The following is a 23,808-nucleotide window of genomic DNA, read 5'->3' on the forward strand; positions in this document are numbered from 1 at the left end:
TGAAAGGTAATATAAGGATGTAAAACATACGAAATAAATTAAAGCACAGCCAAAGGTTGATCAACAAAGTACTGTTTTTTGACGGAACAGCAAACAACAAAGTATTGTTACCATCACCCTTTTTTTCTTACACATAGGTTAAAAAACCATCTTTAATCTCCATAAGCCCTTTCCAGAAGTGTGAGTTATTTCGTTGAGCTGCAGGCTTAGATAAAGACTTACCAACTAAATACTTTTTGTTAATCAACTCGTGCCGCAAGCTAATTTCCTCTCCAAATTCATTTACTAAGGAAACAGTTAACTGTATACGCCCAATATGAACCACACATATATGGATTGCATTATATATGTTTTTATGCATGTGCTGCTTTCGCTAGTAAACGACATGCACTCGTACTACTCACAGGGCCAAGCTAGAGGAGCCAAGTTTGACAAGTCTTCACCAGAACCCATGAATGTTAATTTGGACCATACTTGATCCATCAATTTACTTCTCTATCCATGTTTTTATCAATACCGGTAAGTAAAGGCAACTTGATCGAAATTAACTGAGGCGCATGGATGGTCATTAGCCTATAAATCAGGGGCGCGTGCCTGCCTCACCGTGCTCGTGTGGCTCACTTGATATTCAGGTCTACATACACTAGAGATGGCTTCCTCTAGTCCTCGCTCGTCCGTTGCCATCGTCGCCGGCGTGCTGCTGGTGGCCGCCCTGTGCCTCCACGGCGCCACGGCGCAGCTGTGCGAGGACTACTACGACTGCACGTGCCCTGACGCCTACGAGATCGTGAAGCGGGTCCTCATTGACGCCCACATGTCCGACGTCCGCATCTACGCCAGCCTCACCCGCCTCCATTTCCACGACTGCTTCGTCCAGGTACCTGCCTTCCTCTAGCTCCTACCAGCATCGATCGGCCGGACGCCATGGCCATGCATGCACGAAACAATATTTTGATTGGTGGCGTATGTGTGTAGGGCTGCGACGGGTCGCTGCTGCTGGACAGCGTGCCGGGGGTGATCCAGTCGGAGAAGGGCGCGCTGCCCAACAACGGCTCTGCGCGGGGGTTCCCGGTGGTGGACGCCGTCAAGTCGGCGCTGGAGGAGGCCTGCCCAGGGGTCGTCTCCTGCGCCGACATCCTCGCCCTCGCCGCAGAGATCTCTGTCGAGCTGGTACGTACTGTACCCTACTATAATTATTCATGACGTGCATGCTGGATGGACGATGACTCCTACGCACTCTGGTAGGTGCCCCGTAGTTTTCAAGGGGCATGCGTTGGTTTAACGGATGACAGAATGCTATAATTTCATTAGCGCCTTATACACCCTTCAGTAATAGAAGTGTCGGTCAAGCTATCAGTTCATTAGTTACTGCCGTAAGGAACCACCTCTTTGTCTCTGCGGTATAAGCATGAGGGTACGACTACACTGATGGGGATCAAATTCTGGTGACTATGATTTATAAAAAGTCATTAGCTTTTAGTAGGCATGTGATATGACAACTCACATGCATGCGTGTGAGTGTGGTGCACGCGTGCGTTATTTTTTAATAAAAAATAATTAGTTATTTTGATAATAAATATATTATGATAGAAATTAATAATTAAAAATTCCTGAATACTTTAGTTTTATAAATTTTTATGTCGTGCAAAATCGATGGACATATCCCGCTATAGCCGTGATACGAAAGAATCTACAATAGGAAGGTGCGTATCAGCCACAAGAATATGCATGCAAACAAAAGGAACTGATCTTTCGTGCTAGAAATATAGGGTCACAATTTGATCGCTACTTTTTTATAATATAATAAAATTTATTATAATTCTAATATTATGAAAATACTTTTCAAACCAAATCTACGTATATATAATTGGCATGTATGTTTCCAATCCAAATATTCAGAGAGAGATTGTTACCCACAGTTTGAAAAGTTTGACCATATCCGAAACGAAAAGTTTTTATGATCAGATGGAGTATGTATTATTGGTAATTCGGTGGTGTACTAGTAGTAAATTTTTCGTTTCACTGCCGTGCAGTCTGGAGGCCCCAAATGGGGTGTGTTACTGGGGAGGCTAGACAGCACGACGGCAAACTTCACAAGCGCCAACAACCTGCCGTCGCCCTTCGACAACCTCACCGTGCTCGAGGGCAAGTTCAACGCCGTCGGCCTTAACAACGTCGACCTCGTCGCCCTCTCAGGTGCTGATCGGATCCATATCAAACTTAACTTAGATGACAACCATGCACGATCCCAAATGGCTGCAGGTTTTGATTGGTCGGATATGATACGTGTGCGCAGGGGCCCACACGTTCGGTCGAGTACAATGCCAGTTCGTCACGGGCCGGCTCTACAACTTCAATGGGACGAACCAGCCCGACCCCACCTTGAACTCAGGATACCGGGCTTTCCTGTCGCAGAGGTGCCCGATAAACGGCAACGGGTCGGCTCTGAATGACCTGGATCCAACGACGCCTAACATCTTCGACAAGAACTACTACACGAATCTAGAGGAGAACCGAGGGTTCCTCAGCTCCGACCAGGAGCTCAAGTCGTCGCCCCAAGCGCAGGGCGCCACCGCACCCATCGTCGACCAGTTTGCGAGCAGCCAGGATGCCTTCTTCGCGAATTTCGCACAATCCATGATCAACATGGGGAACATTCAGCCGTTGACAGACCCCTCCAAAGGAGAAATCCGAAAAAACTGCAGAAAGGTCAATGCATTGAAGCTAATTAGGACGGAGAAATACGTGGATGTGCTTAATTGACTGATAATACAAATTAAGCACTTAATTTGGCTCCTCTAATGTACGTGTGCAGCTCATTACTTTCTTATTGTTATGCAGTTGAATAATTGTTCAACCAATATAATATTACATGTATATTGTACCTAAACGCATGATCTTTAGAGTCAGATTATTATATGTATCTAATATAAAATAAATCTTTACTTTTGTACTCACCTTGTTTCTGTTAAAGTTTTACATGTGAGAAAGAAGTAGTGTACGGTTACTTCATATCTGTCGATGTCGGTGACTCGTGTTTTTTTGGTGGTGCCTCAAGGCAAATGACACCACCTATCTTTTGCTGTTTATAAACTTTATTTCCGCTACATAGTAACTCTAACCGGCTAGGAGATGAAATTGTCGTATTTTGTTCTCATAGCGTTCGTTGTTTTGTAAATTGTTGAACTTGTAATAACTTAAGGACTTGTAATATATTTACATTACTCGCTATTTATTATATCTTGATGTGATAAAGCTTGTTGTAAAAGCATGTGTTCAGATCTTATGCATAGAATACATGTCGAGACTATTGGAATTGGATTCTGGTTAATCGTTGTGGTCGCGATCGTTATGGTGAGATGTGGGATAGCACGTGGCATGTAGAAAGATAGGTGTGTGCTACCTCTTATCTTATTAAATGATCGTCCTAATAATTAATCCAAATACAATTTGGACGGTTCCTCACACTTACCGATCATCAGCACCACAAAGACCCCATGGTGGGCCTGTCGATGCTGTTAGTTGGAAATGCATTTGTAATGTGGTCGACATCCGGCCGGCTGATGGCGAACCTCTCGTAGGACCACAACTACAGGAGTAGTGGACACCCGGTGAAAACTGTGTTTGAATCAACCTTCACATAGGCCTCGCAAAGCCCCCTGTAGGTAGCAGTAAGCACAGCTAAAGCCTAGCTATACTGGGGGACCTCCCCCGGTCCGGCGTTCGCTATCACCATGGCGTACATGACCATGCTCTGCGACACCGAGTTGCCATGGGTCTCGGTGAACATGATCCACTCGAACAACCACAATAAGTATGCCTCCAAGTGCCGTGAGACGTCATCTTCGCCCGCCAATGGGTGGATGTTCTCCGCCTGTGAATTACGAAATGACAAACAATAAGTAAATCAGTGAGGAACATGAACCACACGTTCGGCCGAGCACAATGCCAGTTCGTCACGGGCCGGCTCTACAACTTCAGCGGGACGAACCGGCCGGACCCGACCTTGAACTCAGGATACCGGGCTTTCCTATCGCAGAGGTGCCCGAGAAACGGTGACGAGTCGGCTCTGAACGATCTCGATCCAACGACGCCTAACATCTTCGACAAGAACTACTACACGAATCTAGAGGAGAACCGAGGGATCCTCAGCTCCGACCAGGAGCTCAAGTCGTCGCCCCAAGCGCAGGGTGCCACCGCACCCATCGTCGACCAGTTTGCGAGCAGCCAGGATGCCTTCTTTGCGAATTTCGCACAATCCATGATCAACATGGGGAACATTCAGCCGTTGACAGACCCCTCCAAAGGAGAAATCCGAAAAAACTGCAGAAAGGTCAATGCATTGAAGCTAATTAGGAAGGAGAAATACGTGGATGTGCTTAATTGACTGCAAATACAAATTAAGCACTTAATTTGGCTCCTCTAATGTACGTGTGCAGCTCATTACTTTCTTATTGTTATGCAGTTGAATAATTGTTCAACCGATATAATATTACATGTATGTTGCACCTAAATGCATGATCTTTAAAGTCAGATTATTATATGTATCTAATATAAAATAAATCTTTACTTTTGTACTCACCTTGTTTCTGTTAAAGTTTTACATGTGAGAAAGAAGTAGTGTATAGTTACTTCATATCCGTCGATGTCGGTGACTCGTGTTTTTTTGTGGTGCCTCAAGGCAAATGACACCACCTATCTTTTGCTGTTTATAAACTTTATTTCCGCTGTATAGTAACTCTAACCGGCTAGGAGATGAAACTATCGTATTTTGTTCTCATAGCGTTCGTTGTTCTGTAAATTGTTAAACTTGTAATAACTTAAGGACTTGTAATATATTTACATTACTCGCTCTTTATTATACCTTGATGTGATAAAGCTTGTTGTAAAAGCATGTGTTCAGATCTTATGCATAGAATACATGTCGAGACTATTGGAATTGGATTCTGGTTAATTGTTGTGGTCGCGATTGTTATGGTGAGATGTGGGATAGCACGTGGCATGTCGAAAGATAGGTGTGTGCTACCTCTTATCTTATTAAATGATCGTCCTAATAATTAATCTAAATACAATTTGGACGGTTCCTCACACTTACCGATCATCAGCACCACAAAGACCCCATGGTGGGCCTGTCGATGCTGTTAGTTGGAAACGCATTCGCAGTGTGGTCGACATCTGGCCGGCTGATGGCGAACCTCTCGTAGGACCACAACTACGGGAGTAGTGGACACCCGGTGAAAACTGTGTTTGAATCAACCTTCACATAGGCCTCGCAAAGCCCCCTGTAGGTAGCAGTAAGCACAGCTGAAGCCTAGCTATACTGGGGGACCTCCCCCGGTCCGGCGTTCGCTATCTCCATGGCATACATGACCATGCTCTACGACACCGAGTTGCCATGGGTCTCGGTGAACACGATCCACTCGAACAACCACAATAAGTATGCCTCCAAGTGCCGTGAGACGTCATCTTCGCCCGCCAATGGGTGGATGTTCTCCGCCTGTGAATTACGAAATGACAAACAATAAGTAAATCAGTGAGGAACATGAACCACATGAATGAACATTACACGAACGGCATATGAGAAACTGTAGGAGGAACGCCTTCATCGGGCCATGCTTCTCCAACCCGGGAATCATCCTCAAGGGGGCCAAAATGTCCCTCCGGACAATGGATTTGAACCGTCCAAGGAACTCCTGTTGCCACGTCATGCCTACGTCCCTCGTGCCAACTGCGTTGCCCACCTCGAGGTGGAATGTGTGCATCTCGTGGCGGCACCTGTTGACAAGGGCTGCCAGGAGGGCCCTATCATAGCTGAAGCGCCTTGCCAACTCGGCTCCCCAAGCACCACATCCACCTCCACCATCCTACACAACGGAAGAAACCTGCAAAAGAAACATATTTAGCGAAGTCTTTCGAGAATAAGGTGTACATGATGACAGACAAACGTGATGCAAACCGCGGGATCCACTGATCGTCAAGCCTCATGAGCTCGTCCGGCACATAAGGGTAGTATCACAACAATAATTGCAAACTACAATGTTCCATACATGAATAGTCCGCACACCAAAATTACAATATAAATCAAACTCAATGAGTTGACGAAGCCAAAGATCTACAAGCATGAGGACGTCTCCCATCTCCAGCTGAACCCAAAGGACCTGCTTCAGCAGGGTTGGCACCTAGCATACCAACGATGCATTTCTTGTAAGTGTGGCCTGTTCCGTTGCACTTACTGCACCATTTGACATGACGCCCAACTTCTGCTTCGTCCAAGTCATTACGAATCCTCGTCATCCTACATCGTCCATTCTTCTGCTTCATCTTATCTGGATCAAGAATGAACACTTTGTTTGGCCCAGGGTCCTTTGTGAATGAACCATATATCCCAAAACCATATAGCTCATGGTTTCATGTGCTAAAGAGAGCTTCATTCTTCAAGCAGTTGAAGACATACCTCGAGTCCTCATGTCCGTCATAGCACACGCAATAATCACATGTGAGCATAGCTTGTGCAATATCATCGGCTTAAAGCAACTATAAATGCACGGTCATCAAATTGGGTGCACTCCTAAAAAACTCTCTCACACTTGCCCCCGTCCTACCTTTTTCCTTGCATATAATTTCGTATCTATGCTGTGTAGAACTCATAGGCTTCACCCGGTGCATCTTTGTCTTCTCCGTCTTGTCTACCATGTACTGAGTGATCTTCGTCCCATATATCAGACGGGCATCATTTTGTACTGGCAAAGCTAATGTGTCAACGATTGATGAATTACCGATCTTATGAACTTGTGGAATATATGGGGGATACCTCGAGTAGACAAATCAAAGGAACACACAGAGGGGTTTTTAGATAAGTTCGGTCCTCCCTTAGGATAATAGCCCTACATCATGTTTATCTTGTATTGATCTGAGGCCTCTTCTTCGTAGGGTCCCTAGTCTCCGTATATATAGGGGGCGTGGTACATCCTCTGAAGTCTTCCTTCCTATTTTTGAAGATAAACTTCCCTATTTATGGGATACCGTGGGTACCTACGGGTAGTTTTCTTTTATCCTGAAATCTCTTTTCCAAAGATAGAGATATGCCTCAAGAATTGTGGGAAACCATGGGGTGCCTGAATATGGTAATTATCTAATAATCATCGTCAAACCCCCCCCCCCCCACCAATACATGAAATGAGGCTTCGACGGGTCAAGTACTTGGTCAACAAAGATAAGCATTTTGTCTGTCCGTGTTATCGAGTAACAGTCGGGTTCCCGATTATGATGATATGTCTAACCGGGTTTTCTGGGTTTTCAGATAATCTATTCGGGGTTCTGAACACATCCGAGTTCTCAATCGAGTCCTTGAGAAGGTGTTCCATCCAAGTAGATTTTCTGATCAGCCCAAAAATATCATCCCATCCTTGCAAAACTACAAGGGAGATAAAACTTATCGCTGGCCAGGCTCGGAAGTTGAACCATCGCAGCGGAAGTGTTGCATGGTGGTGAAGGGATTCTTTATCACAAGTACGACGAAGCGATAATTCCGTCTTCTCAATTGCCCCGCACGCTTTGGAAAACACAGCGAGTGTCGAGGGTTGATCCCTGATAGTGATTCCGGGTATGCTGGCTAGTGGGTGCGTTAACGTGGTTTCAAGAACAGGTCGTTTGTTCTTTTGTGGTGAGCTTGAGAACACGAGGGGTTATACAGGTTTAGGCCTCCCAGAGGATAACAGCCATACGTCCTGTGTGTGTGTATGATCTCAAATGGATTACAGATGGTCTTTCGACTGAGGTTAGACTTCATTTTTCTTGCCCTACAAACAGGGTCCTCATCCCTTTATATAGTAGGGAGGAAGAGAACTTACAGGTGGGCCCCAAATAGAGAAGCTTGAGTTTATCCAAATATCCGACCCAGACCATCATTACGGAAGTTATGGCGTGCCCACTTTCTCTAGGGGCGCCGTATCTCCTAACATCACGCGCCTCCTTCGTCCACTCGCCTGGTCGTGCTGCTGACGATGTCCCATCTATCGTACGCAGGCACGCTTGCCTGCCCGGTCTTATTCTGGGGCATTTAATGCCACGGGATGGAACAAGGCTTTCCTGCACCGCCACCGTCCACTTGCCTGGTTGGACGGCTGTTGATGTCCCATCCGTTGTGCGCATATTGGTCCGTAAAGTTTCCCCTCACAACATTTAATGTTGCGGCGGGATAAGGTTCCTCTGCGCCGCGTGTTACTTCGTTTACCCATGCTGGAACCTGGGGAAGGTAAATACTCGAGAGGATGTTTAATAAATGCGTCTCGGATGGCTTGTGTCAAATCAGGCTCCGCGACCAGTGGGACTGGTCGCGGGTTTTTAGACGGTGATGTAGGGAGACTGGTCACATAAGCATCTGTACGAGTCTTAAGGCTCCCCGTGGTCGCTCGCTCGACCAGTCCTTAAGAATGTATGGACTTCAAGCAATTGAGCCTCATCTGTACAGGTCGGGAGGCTCCTCGTGGTCGCTCACTCGACCGGTCCTTAAGAATGTATGGACTTCGAGCAATTGATCCTTCTAAGTTGACGTAGCTTTAGTTAGGGTGCCCCTTTGCCCAAAACACCGACAGCGGGTAAAAGACGCAACCTCGACGATCGAGTGACGCTTTGGCGCCTGTGATCCATTATGTGGCTGCTCCCAGAATTAATTCTTGGGAGGCGAAGAGATACCGTCTCCTGACCAGTTAGCCTATAAATGACCCCGGGTGCCAAAGCTTGGCTATACCAAACCTGAGTTCGATCATGGAACCTCCTCCTTTGCCAGAAGATTCTCTCTCTTCTCTGAAATATTCTTCGTCTTCCCCCGAGTACTCTCTCCTCACACCACCGTCGTCTCCCATCGCATCTGGTTCGATAGTGGAGGTTATCGACATCTCCTCTGATGAGGAGGTTGAAGAGAAAGCAGTGATTAGTGGCATCCCTATTAAAGACAGCAAGCCCCCACTACTACAAAACAATACATCACCGCCGGCTCCAAAACCCCCTTCACTGCCGATTTTGGAGTCGACAGTGGGTAACAAGCAGTGATAGTCCCCGACTATCTCTGCCGGCCGGGCGGACCAGTAGTGAAAGGGGTTATCACTGTCGGCTGAAACCAGCTGGTGGTTTCGGCTGGCAGTGATGTCCAAAGCATCACTGTCGGCTGAAGCTTTCAGCCGGTAGTGTTTTGCCTCTCCTCCCTCTCCTCTCTGTCCTCCCTGTCTCTCTCCTCCCTCCGTCTCTCTCCCTCTCAATATCTTTATCTCTCTCCTCTCTCTCCCTGATCTCTTCGTCTCTCTCTCCCTCTCAATACATACATACAATAAGACACATTTAATGTAAATCAATAATAAAGATATATTATTAATACATAGTAATTCATATCCTTCATTAATACATAGTAATTAATTTCATTCATTAATATGGTGTCATTTGGCGATATATAAGCAGTCTAACCCCTAGTAGACTTCCTCCTTGTCGCACACTCTCTACTAGAAGGTATGGTGTCATCTGAAGGTTTGTCCCGCGTCGACAGCACGATCGGTTCATGAAACTCGCTGTTTGCGTTGATAACATGTTCCAGGAAGAACCCGGTGATCTGTTCTTAAAGGGCATGTATTTCTGAAGGTTGTAACGCACCTGTGCGTAGTTTGGAGCATTGCGTTTGAAGAATAGAAAGAATTAGTCCTTCAACACGTATAGAAATTGAAAAGAAGGCATCGATATGTAATTTCATACCTCAAGATTATTGTATCTGACAGCGTCTCCGTCTACGCTGAATGCGTGCATGAAAGTAAGAACATAAAACTCACAGAGATTGTTGTCGGGTGGCTGCCTCATACACTTCAAGAGGAAAGGATTCGTTAGTGGAATGAATTGAATAGTCATGAATATTCCATGCGTACCGGAAAGTCGGTTTTTACATCATGCTGCTTCCTGAATGGAAAGTGGATAACACTTTTTTTGTGGTATCTTGTGTACGCCCTGTACGTGAATATGAATACCAATTAAACTTAGATGCAATCGTCGAGAAGATTAAATGATTGAGTTTACCTGTTTAGCATATCGATGAGTTCTTGGTAAGTTGTCTTATCTCTCTTTTGCGAGTCCAAGATAATGATCTTGCTCAAGTCCGGATGGATGACAAGGAGGATTCAATAAAAAATGCAGCAATATTATGTCACCATAGCAAATTAGTACTAGAATCGAGTTGCCCATAAAAGCATAACACCCTGGCATGCAAACACGTACTCAAAGCTGTAGGGTAAGAGTACAAATTTCTTGTATTGGTGGTGAAGCAGACACTTCAATAAGTAGTCCTCGGTGAAGTCTTGACGCTCCCTTACAAGTTCCACATTCACAAGCCCAGGATCGATGAATCCTACTTTATTATCTAATTCTTGTCTGCATGCCCGAAACTCTATTCTACAAAAGAGAGAAGTTAGCCATGCAATTTCAAGGTACAAGATCATATAATGTGAATTATATGCATAAGTCACTTACACAGTCCACGCTCTGACTATAGCCACGTTGAGGGCATCTTCCTTGTACAGTTCATACAGGTACAAGAATTGCACCCAGAAGGAGCCGTTCCCGTTGAGAAAATATTCATCTGTGTATCTTACGGGGAACGTTTGAAAACCCTGTCTGGACTGCTCCATGTACCACTGATGTAATTGGCGTATTTGAGTTATAAGTTTTCTTTCTATATCTAGTTTGATCAAAGGTTTGTCCAACTCAAACGGCCATGTAACATCCAACTTTGCAATATCCGCTTTCATAGTAAGTCGTGCTAGTTCTTCTGCTCCAACTGCGTAGCCAACGTGTTGTATAGTCCTTTAAATCATGCCATATGCAAGACTAGAGTCCAACTAGTGCGGCCTATCCGCATGCTATTGCACATGCAACCTTGGCCTCTGTTGCATGCTATATGTTCACAGGCCATGTTCCCTGGTTTAAACATCTCACGTGACTTTCTGACCGTTTTAACCTTAATTTCTTTTTAAATTTAGTTTCGATTTTATCACCGATCACGTTAGTCCTCAGAACACACCTGCACATGAACAGGAACAATTTCAAGTATAAGTTTCTCTAAACTTAACACATGATAATCCATACAATATCAATATGCCAAACACTTTGTTTTGTCAAATTCATGATAAAACCAATTTTTCAGCATTCATGATTTCACATGAAGAAACATATTTCACAACAACTTCCACGGTTTTATTTCGTGTCTATTTAATTTTAAACTGTTGGCTGGTTGAGATTCCGGTTATCATATACTATTTTTCAGACTAGGCGTTTAATTTATGTGAATGCTAGGTTTATGTGTGTAATAAGTTGGAAGAAGAGGAGACCGACAACAATATTGGAAATAGTGATCTAGTTACGTGTGTCCATTCTGCGAAACGATTAGTAATCGTTTTTTTTTTCTGTGCATGAAACTAGATCAGTAATCATTTGGAGATCGATATCGATTATTGATTGCATGAGTTTCTTTGGTCTCATTGTGCAGATTGGTCTCAACTCCTGCTACAGTTTTTGTATTAGTTCCTACTGTTTCCGTAGACAAGAGAGATCAACCACGAGCAACCAATTATTTCTAGGAACTGAAGATAGTGCATATATAAATTGTATATATATTCTTAGCAATAATCAAGGCTGGGCCACCAGTACTCCTATACTGCACAGAAAGAAGACTGATCACCTCACGAACCACCTCACGAATGTAACAGGGAATGGGAGGGAAGAACCTACTGATCGATGAGGGGATTTTCAAGTCGCTGACTCTCCGTGGCTAGTCGCTTACTGATGTGTGCCTAACCACCTCACGAATCAGTGTTTGGAACACTGCATTTAATGGGAAATAGTAGTTCAATTCTCGCGAGAGAGTATCGAATTAGAAAATCCAGCTATAATCTTCACTCACTACGTGTAAAAAAACTATTCAGTGACAGTTAACCACCATCATAGATGATAAGTTCTGCACACGTAATTCTAAATGCATCACCGATGGTTAGTACCGACGATTAGTCATCGGCGACGAGTTATGACTTGTCACCGATGATCACATTAGTGACGGGTCATAATAGTGACGGGTCATAACAGTGATATATCGTAATTTTGGTCCGTCACCAATGACTATTTTTACTAATAGATGATCTGGAGTGTCTTCGATAAAACGGGTATAACTTGTGCATATGGATTCTAATTTTGATGTTTTTTTTTACTCTACGGATATCTACTAGTTACATCCATTTCCCCCACTTTATCGGGGTCTGCAATTTTTTCATTCGACTTGGAAGATTGAGCTCCCACCCTTTGAAGTTTCTGAACTATTTTCAGAACGCGCATTTATATCCATAACCGTCATCTCTTACATTAAACATGAGCAAAAATATACAATAGTTTTAATTTTATTCTATGCTGCTGAGGTAAGAAAAAAATAAGAGAAAAATAAAAATAAAAAAATATTTATACCTACTACACTGTCGTACCCTATATAAATTATATATATATTCTTAGCAATAATAAGGCTGGACCACCAGTACTCCTATACTGCGCAGAAAGAAGACCTGTCACCTCACGAATGTAACAGGGAAAGGGAGGGAAGAACCAACTGATCGATGAGGGGATTTTCAAGTCGCTTACTCTCCGTGGCAAGTCGCTTACTGATGTGTGCCTAACCACCTCACGAATCAGTGTTTGGAACACTGCATTTCATGGAAAATAGTAGTTCAATTCTCGCGAGAGAGTATCGAATTAGATAATCTAGCTTTAATCTTTACTCACTACGTGAAAAAAAAACTCTTCAGAGATGAATGATAATCGTTATAGGTGATGATCTCGTACCTGTCATTCTGAACGTCTCATTAATAACTAATTATTGGTGACGGGTTATGACCTGTCATCGATGTCCACATTAGTGACGGATCATAATAGTGATGGGTCACAAGAGCGATGGGTCGTAATCTCGGCCCGTCACTAATGATTGTTTTTACCAATAGATGATTTGGAGTGTCTTCGGTAAAACGGGTATAACTTGTGCATACAGACTCCGATTTCGATGTTTCTTTACTATACGGACATCTACAGAAAAAGTTACATCAGTTTTCCCCTACTTTGTTGGGTTCTACAAATTTTTCAAGACCAAATTCGGCTGGGAAGATTGAGCTCTCGCTCCCTAAAGTTTCTGCACTATTTTCAGAACGCGCATTTGTGTCCATAGTTGCCATCCCTTACATCAAACTTAAGCAAAAATATACAATAATTCATATTCTAGTGTTGCTGAGGTGTGAAAAAATAAGAAAAAAATAAAAAAAATTGTGCCTACTACGCCGTCGTACTCTATACCAATTTTGTTCAACGTGTGAATGAAAATTCATGAAATAGGCTAAACATAACTTGTAACTTGTTAATGTATTTTTCTGTAAATGTTTGTAATCTCATACCTCTTTGGTTTGAATCTTAGCAATAGTATGGTTATAAGTTTAATTAATGTTTACATTTGTGCTTTTATGCGTAAATGTTTAGCTATAGCCAGATTGTAACCTTTCTGCATAATATTTTTTCAGATCTACTCAATACATTTAGTTTTTATTTGAAAAAATTAAGTAAGAAAAGACAGTACCTGGCCAGCTCTAATAACAGAGCTGAGTCATCAGTTGTAGCGAAAATAGTCCTATTAGGTCATTATTGTGATTTTGGTGATTAATAACAATATAATCAATGAGACTAACATGTTTGTCAATAATATATATTAGTAGGTCTCATGAATGCAATACATGACTACTACAGAAATAGGCTTATAAGCCGACCCATCACTGTTGGTTCCTTACGAGCCGACAGTGATGGAGTATCACTGTCGGTTCGTATCAAGGACCGGCACTAAAAGGCCATTCGAAAAGAATCTGTAGTGAAACTTAATTATCACTGCAAGCTCTAGCCACGAACCGGCAGTGAAACCTTGACTATCACTGCCGGCTCTAGCCACCAACCGACAGTGATGCTTGACGAGCATCACTGTCGGCTGTAGCCACGAGCCGGCAGTGATAATCAAGGTTTCACTGCCGTTTCATAACATGAATCAGCAGTGATAGTACCACTGCTGGTTCGTGGCTAGAGTCGGCAGTAATAGTGGATGATAATTTATTTTAAAAATTCATAACTTTTTCATACAAAGTTGGATGGTGACAAAATTTCTATCAAAATTGTAGCTCTCGATGAGATCTACAACTTTGTAGTTTAAATTATTTTCATTTAAAGTCATTTAGATATCCAAAAAATTGTTTGACGTTTCGGACAGAAGATATCAAAAAGATTGCATATGCTACTACTATCACTAGTACTTCTGTGGTGGGATAATAATGACGTATCGCGCAAGCTGAGAGGTTCTGGGTTCGAGTGCCACAAATCGCACGTGTGTGTATTTCGCGCAAAAAGTCGCGTGACTTGTGACTTGCGACTTGCGCGGGCATGGGGGTTCCTCGGGTGCAAACAAATATTTTTTTTTCAATTTTTCCAACCTCAGAAACATCTATTCGGCGCCCAAGTATCACTGCTGGCTGAAACCTTCAACCGGCAGTGATAGTCGAGTATACTGCCGGCTGAAGCCTTCAGTCGGCAGTGATAGCACCTTCACTGCTGGTTCTCAGGCCGGTAGTGATAGTCGAGACTAGCACTGCCCATTGTCCACTACCGGCTCCAAAACCGACAGGCGTTGTCCACTACCGGCTCCAAAACTGACTGTGAAAGTGGTTTTAGAGCCGGCAGTGAAGCCCTTTTCTATAGTAGTGAGAAGCCACCGCAGCCGGGATAAAGTTTGGCTGAATTGGACAAGTCCCAAGAGTTTTGTTCTCACCGAATGGCCTAGTGTTGAATGTATTGCACACACTGGACAAATGAACAGTGCATTCAGATAGAGGTAGTTTTGCCTCACCGGATGGTCCGGTGTCAATGGGCAGAAGCATCGGAGTAATTATTTCAGAGAGAAAGCATCTGCTGAAAAGGGATGAAGCCACCGGATAGTCCGGTGATCAGCGTTGTGCACACCGGAGCATTTCCGCTAGAGAAGGTTGCAGCCATGGAAGATCAAAGTTCAAGGCATCAGATAGTTCAGTGTGAGTGGAATGAACACCGGACAATACACCAGATAATGAACAGTGCAAAGACAAAACAAAAGACCCCACCGGATGGTCCGGTGATTGAATTGAATATACTAGAGGCAAGCACCAGAGCATTGTTGACAAAGGGGAGAATGCAGTGACCTCATCGGAAGATCCGGTGTTCTGAAGATGTGTACGCCGGAGCATACTTTCCAAAGAGGGTTGCATTGGCTCGGCTAGCTGAGAATAACTCACCGGATGGTTCGGTGATGAAGTGATGTGCACCGGAGAACACACCAGAGCAATTTACACAGAAAAGATGTTGGCTTGGATGGCTAAGGTATACTCACCGGAATGTCCGGTGATGAAGATGGAGTATACACCAGAGTGTCCAGTGTTCACAGAGGCTTGAGTGAGGGTTCCAACGGCTAGTTTGTGATAGTGTACTCACCAGATGATCCGGTGTTAGTACTAGTGTTCTCACCGGATCATTCGATGGTAACAACTTTTTAAGAGCCATTGGGTTAACGGCTAATGCGTGGATTTGAGACTATAAATACCCATCCACTCAGTCATTTAAGTGTGCTGGAGTCCTGAGAAGTTAATGTACATCTGAGAAGACATCCAAGCTACTAAAGTGCTTAATGTGATCATCTAAGGTAATTAAGCACAAAATTAGTGAGTAATTAGTGCTTATAGGCCTAGAGAGAGTTGTAGCTAGGTGTTGCAGCTTTGAGAGAGAATCAAGGAGTGATCCAAGCTTGTACCTCTTAGTACGCCGGCGTCTTAGAGTCTTGGTGACTCGCCAGCAACTTGAGCTGGAGTTGCTCAAGCTTGTTGACCCTCCGACTTGGTGTGGAGCGATGACAAGACATGTACGGGGACGCGGAGACCCTTGCCTTGGTGGCTCAAGCTCTGAAGTGATCATGGCGGCAAGGAACCGGGAGAGAGGCTAGTGGTGAAATCTTGTCTTGGTGGCTTAGTGGCTTATCCGGGTAGAGGCCTTGCTTTTGTGACTTGGTGGCTCAATAGCCGTGATCAGGTGCTGACTGGGAGTATATCCTTTGTGGAGCTCCAACGTTGACTAGGGGTGGTATTCATGCCATCGATACCATAGGATAAAAATCTCTTGTGCCGAGTTTGCTCTCTCTACCTTATTTACGTTTCCGCATTTACATTTTTGCAATTTACCTTCTTAGATAAGTTGCAAGCGCTTTGATCGATAGAGTAGACACACTAGATGAACCTAGAGCATATTTAGATAGAAATTGATATATATTTGTCTTGTATATTTTTTAGAGCCGAATAGATTCTAAGTGTCCTAATTCACCCCTCTCTTAAGATGTCACCGATTCCCTACATCAGTGACAGGTTATAAAATGACTCGTCACTTATGACTTATCATTAGTGACACGTCATAACATCACCCGTCATTTATAACTGACCTAGAGAGACTTATCACTGATAACAAGTCATAAGTGATGAGTCGTAAGTCGTAATATAACCTGTCACTGATGACCTGTCATACGTGACATGTCATAATTAGATCCTGATCTAAAACTACATAAATGACAGATCAGTTACTAGACACATTATTTAGATTCATTATTTATGTAGTACCTACTTTATTTGATTTTTACATAGTGACGGGTAGTAACTGGATATGGATAGAAGCTATGTGGCGCATATTCCTCCGGTCCGGTGTCGTTCTGAAACCACACGTAGCGGGGCACTTAATTAATATCGTCGGATATACATCGCGATCCTACTTTTGCACTCGCGATCCTATATTTCGCCTGTGGAAAGAAAACCTATGTATCTCGAAAAATAGTTTTTTATAGTGAGAGAAGACAGCAGCCACCAGGTCTGAAAAGTCTATGGACCAGCATATGCATATATTGTCCTGCCATTTTGGAGTATCCTTGAAACTCATCTATGTATACACTGTATACCCAAAAAATAAATTGAAACAGCCATTTTCGAGTGTCACCATTATGTTTTGTTTCTAAAGAATGAAGCTGACAAAAAAAACACCTCTTTTTCTTACTGATTGATTAACAAAAGTATTGTTGCCATCACCTTTTTTTTCTGACACATAGGTTAAAAAACCATCTTTAATCTCCATAAGTCCTTTCCAGAAATGTGAGTTATTTCGTTGAGCTGCAGGCTTAGATAAAGACTTACCAACCAAATACTTTTTGTTAATCAACTCCTGCGACAAACTAATTTCCTCTCCAAAGAACTAATGGAACAATTAACTGTATACGCCCAACATGAACCACACAGATGTGGATTGCATTATATATGTTTTCATGCATGTGCAGCTTTCGCTAGTAAACGACATGCACTCGTACTACTCACTCACAGGGGAACTTTTTTATAATATTATTTTATTAGAAAATTATAAAAATAATAGTTAAATTTACAAAATTACAAGAATAGGTACATGTTGTCACTCCGCTTGCCGACTTTCTACGTGGCAGTGGATCCAGGGATTTGTCGGTACTTGAAGTGCCGACAGGTGGTGGGTCCGACCAAAGGGGTGCCACGTAGCTTGTTTGGGGTGCGAAGGGGCATGTCAGCCCTCCGCGTGCCGACAAGTGATGCGTGTGTCCTGTCGGCACTCCGTGCCACATTAGGCCTGTTGGCACTTCATGTGTCGATATGCCTTTATTTATTCCATGGCCGCTGATTTGTCTCCCATGCACGACCGTTCGAATAGAGACGTGCGGCGGGCGAGTGAGCACAGCGGCGACAGGCGAGAAGCGGCGGTGACGGTTGGAGAGCAGGGACGGCGGTTAGTTTTTTTTTCTTTTTTTTACAAATAGTTAGGAATAGTTAAAAATTTAGAGTAGTTAGAAAATAGAAATAGTTAGAAAAAATAAAAATTAGAAAAATTGGTAGATAGAAAGTAGATACAAATATTAGAGACCTAAGATTTAGATTAGAAAATGTAGATCGAAAATAGATGTAGAAAATTTAGGATTAGAGGAATTTAGGTACAAACACAGGAATAGAGACATAGATTATATATGTTTTCATGCATGTGCAGCTTTCGCTAGTAAACGACATGCACTCGTACTACTCACTCACAGGGGAACTTTTTTATAATATTATTTTATTGGAAAATTATAAAAATAATAGTCAAATTTACAAAATTACAAGAATAGGTACCTGTTGTCATTCCGCTTGCCGACTTTCTACGTGGCAGTGGGTCCAGGGATTTGTCGATACTTGAAGTGCCGACAGGTGGTGGGTCCGGCCAAAGGGGGTGCCACGTAGCCTGTTCGGGGTGCGAAGGGGCATGTCAGCCCTCCACGTGCCGACAAGTGATGCGTGTGTCCTGTCGGCACTCCGTGCCACATTAGGCCTGTTGGCACTCCATGTGCCGATATGTCTTTATTTATTCCATGGCCGCTGATTTGTCTCCCATGCACGACCGTTTGAACAGAGACGTGCGGCGGACGAGTGAGCGTAGCGGTGACAGGCGAGAAGCGGCGACGACGGTTGTAGAGTAGGGATGGCGGTTAGTTTTTTTTCTTTTTTTTACAAATAGTTAGGAATAGTTAAAAATTTAGAATAGTTAAAAATTTAGAGTAGTTAGAAAATAGAAATAGTTAGAAAAAATAAAAATTAGAAAAATTGGTAGATAGAAAGTAGATACAAATATTAGAGACCTAGAGATTTAGATTAGAAAATGTAGATAGAAAATAGATGTAGAAAATTTAGGATTAGAGGAATTTAGGTACAAACACAGGAATAGAGACATAGATTTAGAGTAGAGGAAGAAATATAGGAAATTGAGAGACATAAGAATATAAACATAGAAATTAATGTAGAATTTTAAAATAAATGTAGAAGGAGTAAAGTACAATAGTTCCAATGGAGTATGTACAAATATTTGAAATTTAACTGAAATTTTTAGATTAGGAATAAGATTGATATGACATATTGGAACATAAAGGAAATATAGTAAATTGTAGGTAGGAAATTAGTTCGGAATTGAATTTCGATAATTTCCAAAAATTTAGATTGACAATTCTTTGGTAACAATTATTTTGAAATAGGATTGTTACGCTACATTTGGATTGGATATTTAGGATGTTTAGAGTATAGCAATTCAATTTCATTTATAAAATTAGAGGAGAATGTTTACATTAGTAATTACATGTTAGTGAAAATTATAGGTATAAAATATAGAGACTGTATAGGAATCTACGGTAGATTTAAAATTGGATTTATCCGTTGGAATATTTAGGTAGCTGATACTAGAATTTTTTTAGGATTTTATAGTGATATTAGAATAATATAAGGTAAATAGCGTTTTATAGTGATACAAGAATTTATAGCGTTTTAGCTGATGGAATATTTGTATTATATGTTGAATTAGGGATGTCGACTATAGTGGGGTTCAGGATATTTTACAGCCCTGGATATGTCATGCATTGTGATAGTGGAGTGGATTTGAGTAACTTCCAATATGTGGACACAGAATTGAATAATCTAGGAGAGTTGAGACAGGTCCAAGTGATAGGTTGGCTGTATAATCTACTGCAACTTAGTTCAGCACATCAATGGCTGACAGTGAAGGTTCTGATTCCTAAACATTGCGAAACTGGTTGGTAATGGGAGCTCTGGGAGCTTATATGTTCCAAGTAATGGCATCAATTTGTGTCATTGGGGTTGAGGCGGGGCTTTTCGCACTGCATCCTTGTAGAAGTGAGTGATCTTGGTTTGACAGAAGTCGGCCCTGATGATGAGGGCATGGCTCTCTCGGATACACACAAGGTGAATTTATTCCTCATTATTCATATTTTCTTCGTAAAGAATAGAATACTACTAAATTTTTGTGTTGTTTTATTGCTTAGGAACCTAGGAGAAGAACCACAACCTCACCTGAATATCATCACTCGAAGGTCAAGTCTACTCGGACTCAAAGTCGAGTCCTAGTTGAACTCCAAAGTCTACTCAGAGTCCTAGGATAGCACGTCAGTAAAACAGGTATAACTCTCACATACGAAGTCTGATTGAGGCGATCTTGGACTTGCTAGAAAGCTTATGATGAGCCATTTCCAATGGATCTAGCCTCAACTAAAAATTCCTTATAATTTAGTCAAGGTTGATGAAATAAGGTGGCACGTCACTATTTTGGGCCTTGTTGTGTCTTGTAAGCGTGTTGAGATCGGAGTCCAGGTTGTGTACGTCTCTTCCCACGGTTGCACAACCCTAGATCAACCTCCTCATATTCCCCCTTATAAATATACATTAGCCATCATAGTTTGGGCTTGAATTTTGCTTAGATTATCCAGTTTTAGACAGTTTCACCGTATATCGGTTTATAAAGCCCCAACTCGAGTACTTCATTGGTAATCAGTAATATTCAGATTGCATCTACTTGTTCTTGCGTGTGTTCTCGATTCACTTACAGGAAAAGCCTTCTTGGCGAGGTCAACCGCGTCTTGGCACAGTTGATAACCACACAGTAGTGATGTAGTGGTTGTGAGGATTTTTGATCTGTTCTTATCGGAGTCTTTGGATCATCAATGTCAAAAGTCCACCAAATTGACTTATCTCATTACCTTTTGGAAGATCGGGCACCTCCGTCCCCCATCAAGCACTGTAGAAGCTGTTGGTGAAAATTGTTTCCATGAGGAGGAGTATGAGAGTGTGGTTCGGGAGGTTCCCTTGGGGACTAGTGCACTAGTTGAGGTAGAGATGACAAAACAAGAACGTAACAACGGGGAAGATAATAAGGGTGCGATGCTTGCTGATCAAGGGGAGCAGGACGAGGCACTTGTCGACCAGATGGAAGCCAATGATGACGAGTTCCGCATATTTGTGGACTCAGCTGCTGGAATCTTGGAGGAATGGATGAATTTTGCATTGCAGAATTTGACGGTGAATGATGGACACGGGTCGTCATGGCTGTACAATTCCATCGTGGTGAGCAAAGGGTAGATGTTTCATGACAAGGTCCATCTACAGCATGCAGTGAAGAGATGATATTTCTCGGAGAAGGAGTTCAAGGTGGTTATTTCCAATCCTCGGACATACGATGTAAAATATTTAGCTGAAGGTTGCACGTGGAGAGTCCATGACTTCTTGCCGAGGTGTGAGACTGTATGGGTAGCGTCCATTGTTGAGCTACATACTTACAACTTGGGCCGACCTCTGCGCGCACACAGGAACATGACTACTGATTATGTTGCAAAGGAGATGTACCCATAGATTGTGAAGAAGACTAGTATGTCCCCGTTTGGAATTATGAATGCTATCGACAACAGATTTGGATATGACATTTCATATGACATGGCTTGGAGAGCGAAGCAGAAGTTGTTAGAGAAGAGGTTTGGCACATATAAGGACTCATACTACAACCTTCCTTCATTGCTAGAGGTTATCAGGGGAGGAATCCGAGCACCTACATTGCTACTAATGATTTTGTCAATCAGGATGGAGATCAAATCCTTCAGCGGGCGTTTTGGTCATTCGGTTGTATGATTGAGGCATTCCGACATTACTGACCTGTGATGTGAGTGGATGGAACATTCATCACAGGAAATACAGAGGACAGATACTCACAGCTATCAGGGTAGATGGTGAAAATCAAGTTGTGCCTTTGGCTTTTTCTTTCGTCGAATGCGAGTCTATGGATAGTTGGTTGTGGTTCCTATAGTGGGTTAAGAGAGGTGTTGGTAATAGGCCGAACGTGTGTGTCCTCCACGATCGTCATGCAGGATTGTTGAATGCTATAAACACTTTGCAGAGTGGTGCGGGTGAGGTATTGCCATGGTCAGATTTGCATAGCCGTTTGTCCATGCGTTATCTTGGGGCAAACTTCTACAGACAATTCAGAAGCAAGAGGTTGATGCATCTTTTTAAGAAGCTTTGCAAACAGAACCAAAGATGGAAGTTTGATGCTCTGTGGGAAGAGCTGGGCAGACTGACTGGTAGGCACATGAATGAGGTTTTGAAGAAGCTAGTTGTACCAAGGGAGGAGGAGCCTAAGGGCTTAGTGCCTTTACCACTTGAGCCACAGAGTGTGACCAGGAGAAGGAAGGGTGGAAGGAGGGTGTAGCGAAAATGGCCCTATTAGGCCATGATTGTGATTTTGGTGGTTAGTGGCAACACAGTCATTGGGACTAACATGTTTGTTAAGAATATATGTTAGTAGATCCCATGGATGATATACATGAAGAAGCCACCGCAGCCGAGACAAAGTTGGAATGAATTGGAGAAGTCCCAGGAAGATTTGCCTCACCGGATGGTCCGGTGATCTAGGTGTTGAACTCACTGGAGCATATTTGACAAAGGCGGCAAGAGGATTAAAGACCTCACCAGAAGGTCTGGTGATTAGCAAGTGTGCTCAATGGAGCAATTCTTCTAGAGAAGGGTGTCGTGCTGAAGAATGAAGGCTAAGCCTCACCGGATAGTTCGGTGATCAAAGTATGGCAACACCGGACTGTTTCTGTCCAGAAGGCAGAATGAAATAACCCACTGGATAGTCCGGTGATCAGAGGAAGATACACACCAGAGCATTTTCACCAGAGAAGGTTGCAGTCGTGATCAACACGCCGGAAGGTCCGGTGATGAAGAAATGCTACACCGGATAATACACCGGACAATGAATAGTTCAAAGAGGCAGAACAAAGTTCAAGGCATCGGATGATCCGGTGATGAAGGTTGTGCACATTGGAGTATTATTTCCAGAGAGGGTTGCATTGGCTCGGTTGGCTGAGGATAACTCACCAGATAGTCCGGTGATGAAGTGATGTGCACCGGAGCATACGTCGGAGCAATTTACAAAGAGAAGAAGTTGGCTCGGATGGCTAAGGGTATACTCACCAGAAAGTTCGGTGATGAAGATGGAGTATACACCGGATTATCCGGTGTTCACAAAGGCTTGAGTAGTGGTTCCAACGGCTAGTTTGTGAGAGTGTACTCACTGGATGATCCGGTGTTAGTACTATTGTTCTCACCGGATCATCCGGTGTTAACAGCTTTTCAGAGCCGTTGGGTTAACGGCTAGTGCGCGGGTTTGAGGCTATAAATACCCTTCCACTCAGTTATTTGAGGTGGCTTGAGTATAGAGAAGTCTATATACTTCTGAGAAGACATAAAAGCTACCAAAGTGCTTAAAGTGATCATACAAGGTGATTAAGCATAAGATTAGTGAGTGATTAGTGCTTATAGTCCTAGAGAGAGTGTTGCTAGGTGATTGCTACCTAGAGAGTGGATCAAGGAGTGATCCAACCGTGTACCGAGAGGTATGCTGGCACCTTGGAGTCTTGGTGACTCGCCGGTAACTTGTTGATCCTCCGACTTGGTGTGGAGCGGCGGTAAGACATGTGTACGGGGACGCAGAGATCCTTGCCTTGGTGGCTCAAGCTCCGAAGTGATCACGGCGGCAAGGGACCGGAAGAGAGGCTTGTGGTGAGGCCTTGCCTTAGTGGCTTGATGGCTCATCCGGGTTGAGGCCTTATCTTTGTGACTTGGTGGCTCAATAGCCGTGACCGGGTGCCAACCAGGAGCATATCATTGGTGGAGCTCCAACGTGGACTAGGAGTGGCATTCATGCCATCGATACCACGGGATAAAAATTCTTGCGCTGAGTTTGCTCTCTCTACCTTATTTACGTTTCCGCATTTATATTCTTGCAATTTACCTTTCTAGATAGGTCGCAAGCTCTTTTGATCGG

At 43.2% G+C, this 23,808-nt stretch overlaps 2 protein-coding genes across 2 annotated transcripts; both read left to right on the forward strand.

The window, feature by feature from the left end:
• Positions 1–591: 591 nt before the first annotated feature.
• LOC133903492 (peroxidase A2-like) lies at positions 592–2,957 on the forward strand. Its single transcript, XM_062344894.1, has 4 exons — positions 592–877; positions 976–1,170; positions 2,034–2,196; positions 2,297–2,957. Exons 1-4 carry the CDS (start codon positions 650–652, stop codon positions 2,761–2,763), a joined length of 1,053 nt encoding a protein of 350 aa, XP_062200878.1. The 5' UTR covers positions 592–649; the 3' UTR covers positions 2,764–2,957.
• Positions 2,958–3,904: 947 nt separating this feature from the next.
• On the forward strand, positions 3,905–4,577 carry LOC133903493 (peroxidase E5-like). The gene has a single exon (XM_062344895.1). The coding sequence runs from the start codon at positions 3,920–3,922 to the stop codon at positions 4,385–4,387; it is 468 nt and encodes a 155-aa protein (XP_062200879.1). The 5' UTR covers positions 3,905–3,919; the 3' UTR covers positions 4,388–4,577.
• Positions 4,578–23,808: the final 19,231 nt, after the last annotated feature.

This window comes from Phragmites australis, chromosome 21, assembly GCF_958298935.1.
Source record: "Phragmites australis chromosome 21, lpPhrAust1.1, whole genome shotgun sequence".
NCBI classification, from domain to species: domain Eukaryota; kingdom Viridiplantae; phylum Streptophyta; class Magnoliopsida; order Poales; family Poaceae; genus Phragmites; species Phragmites australis.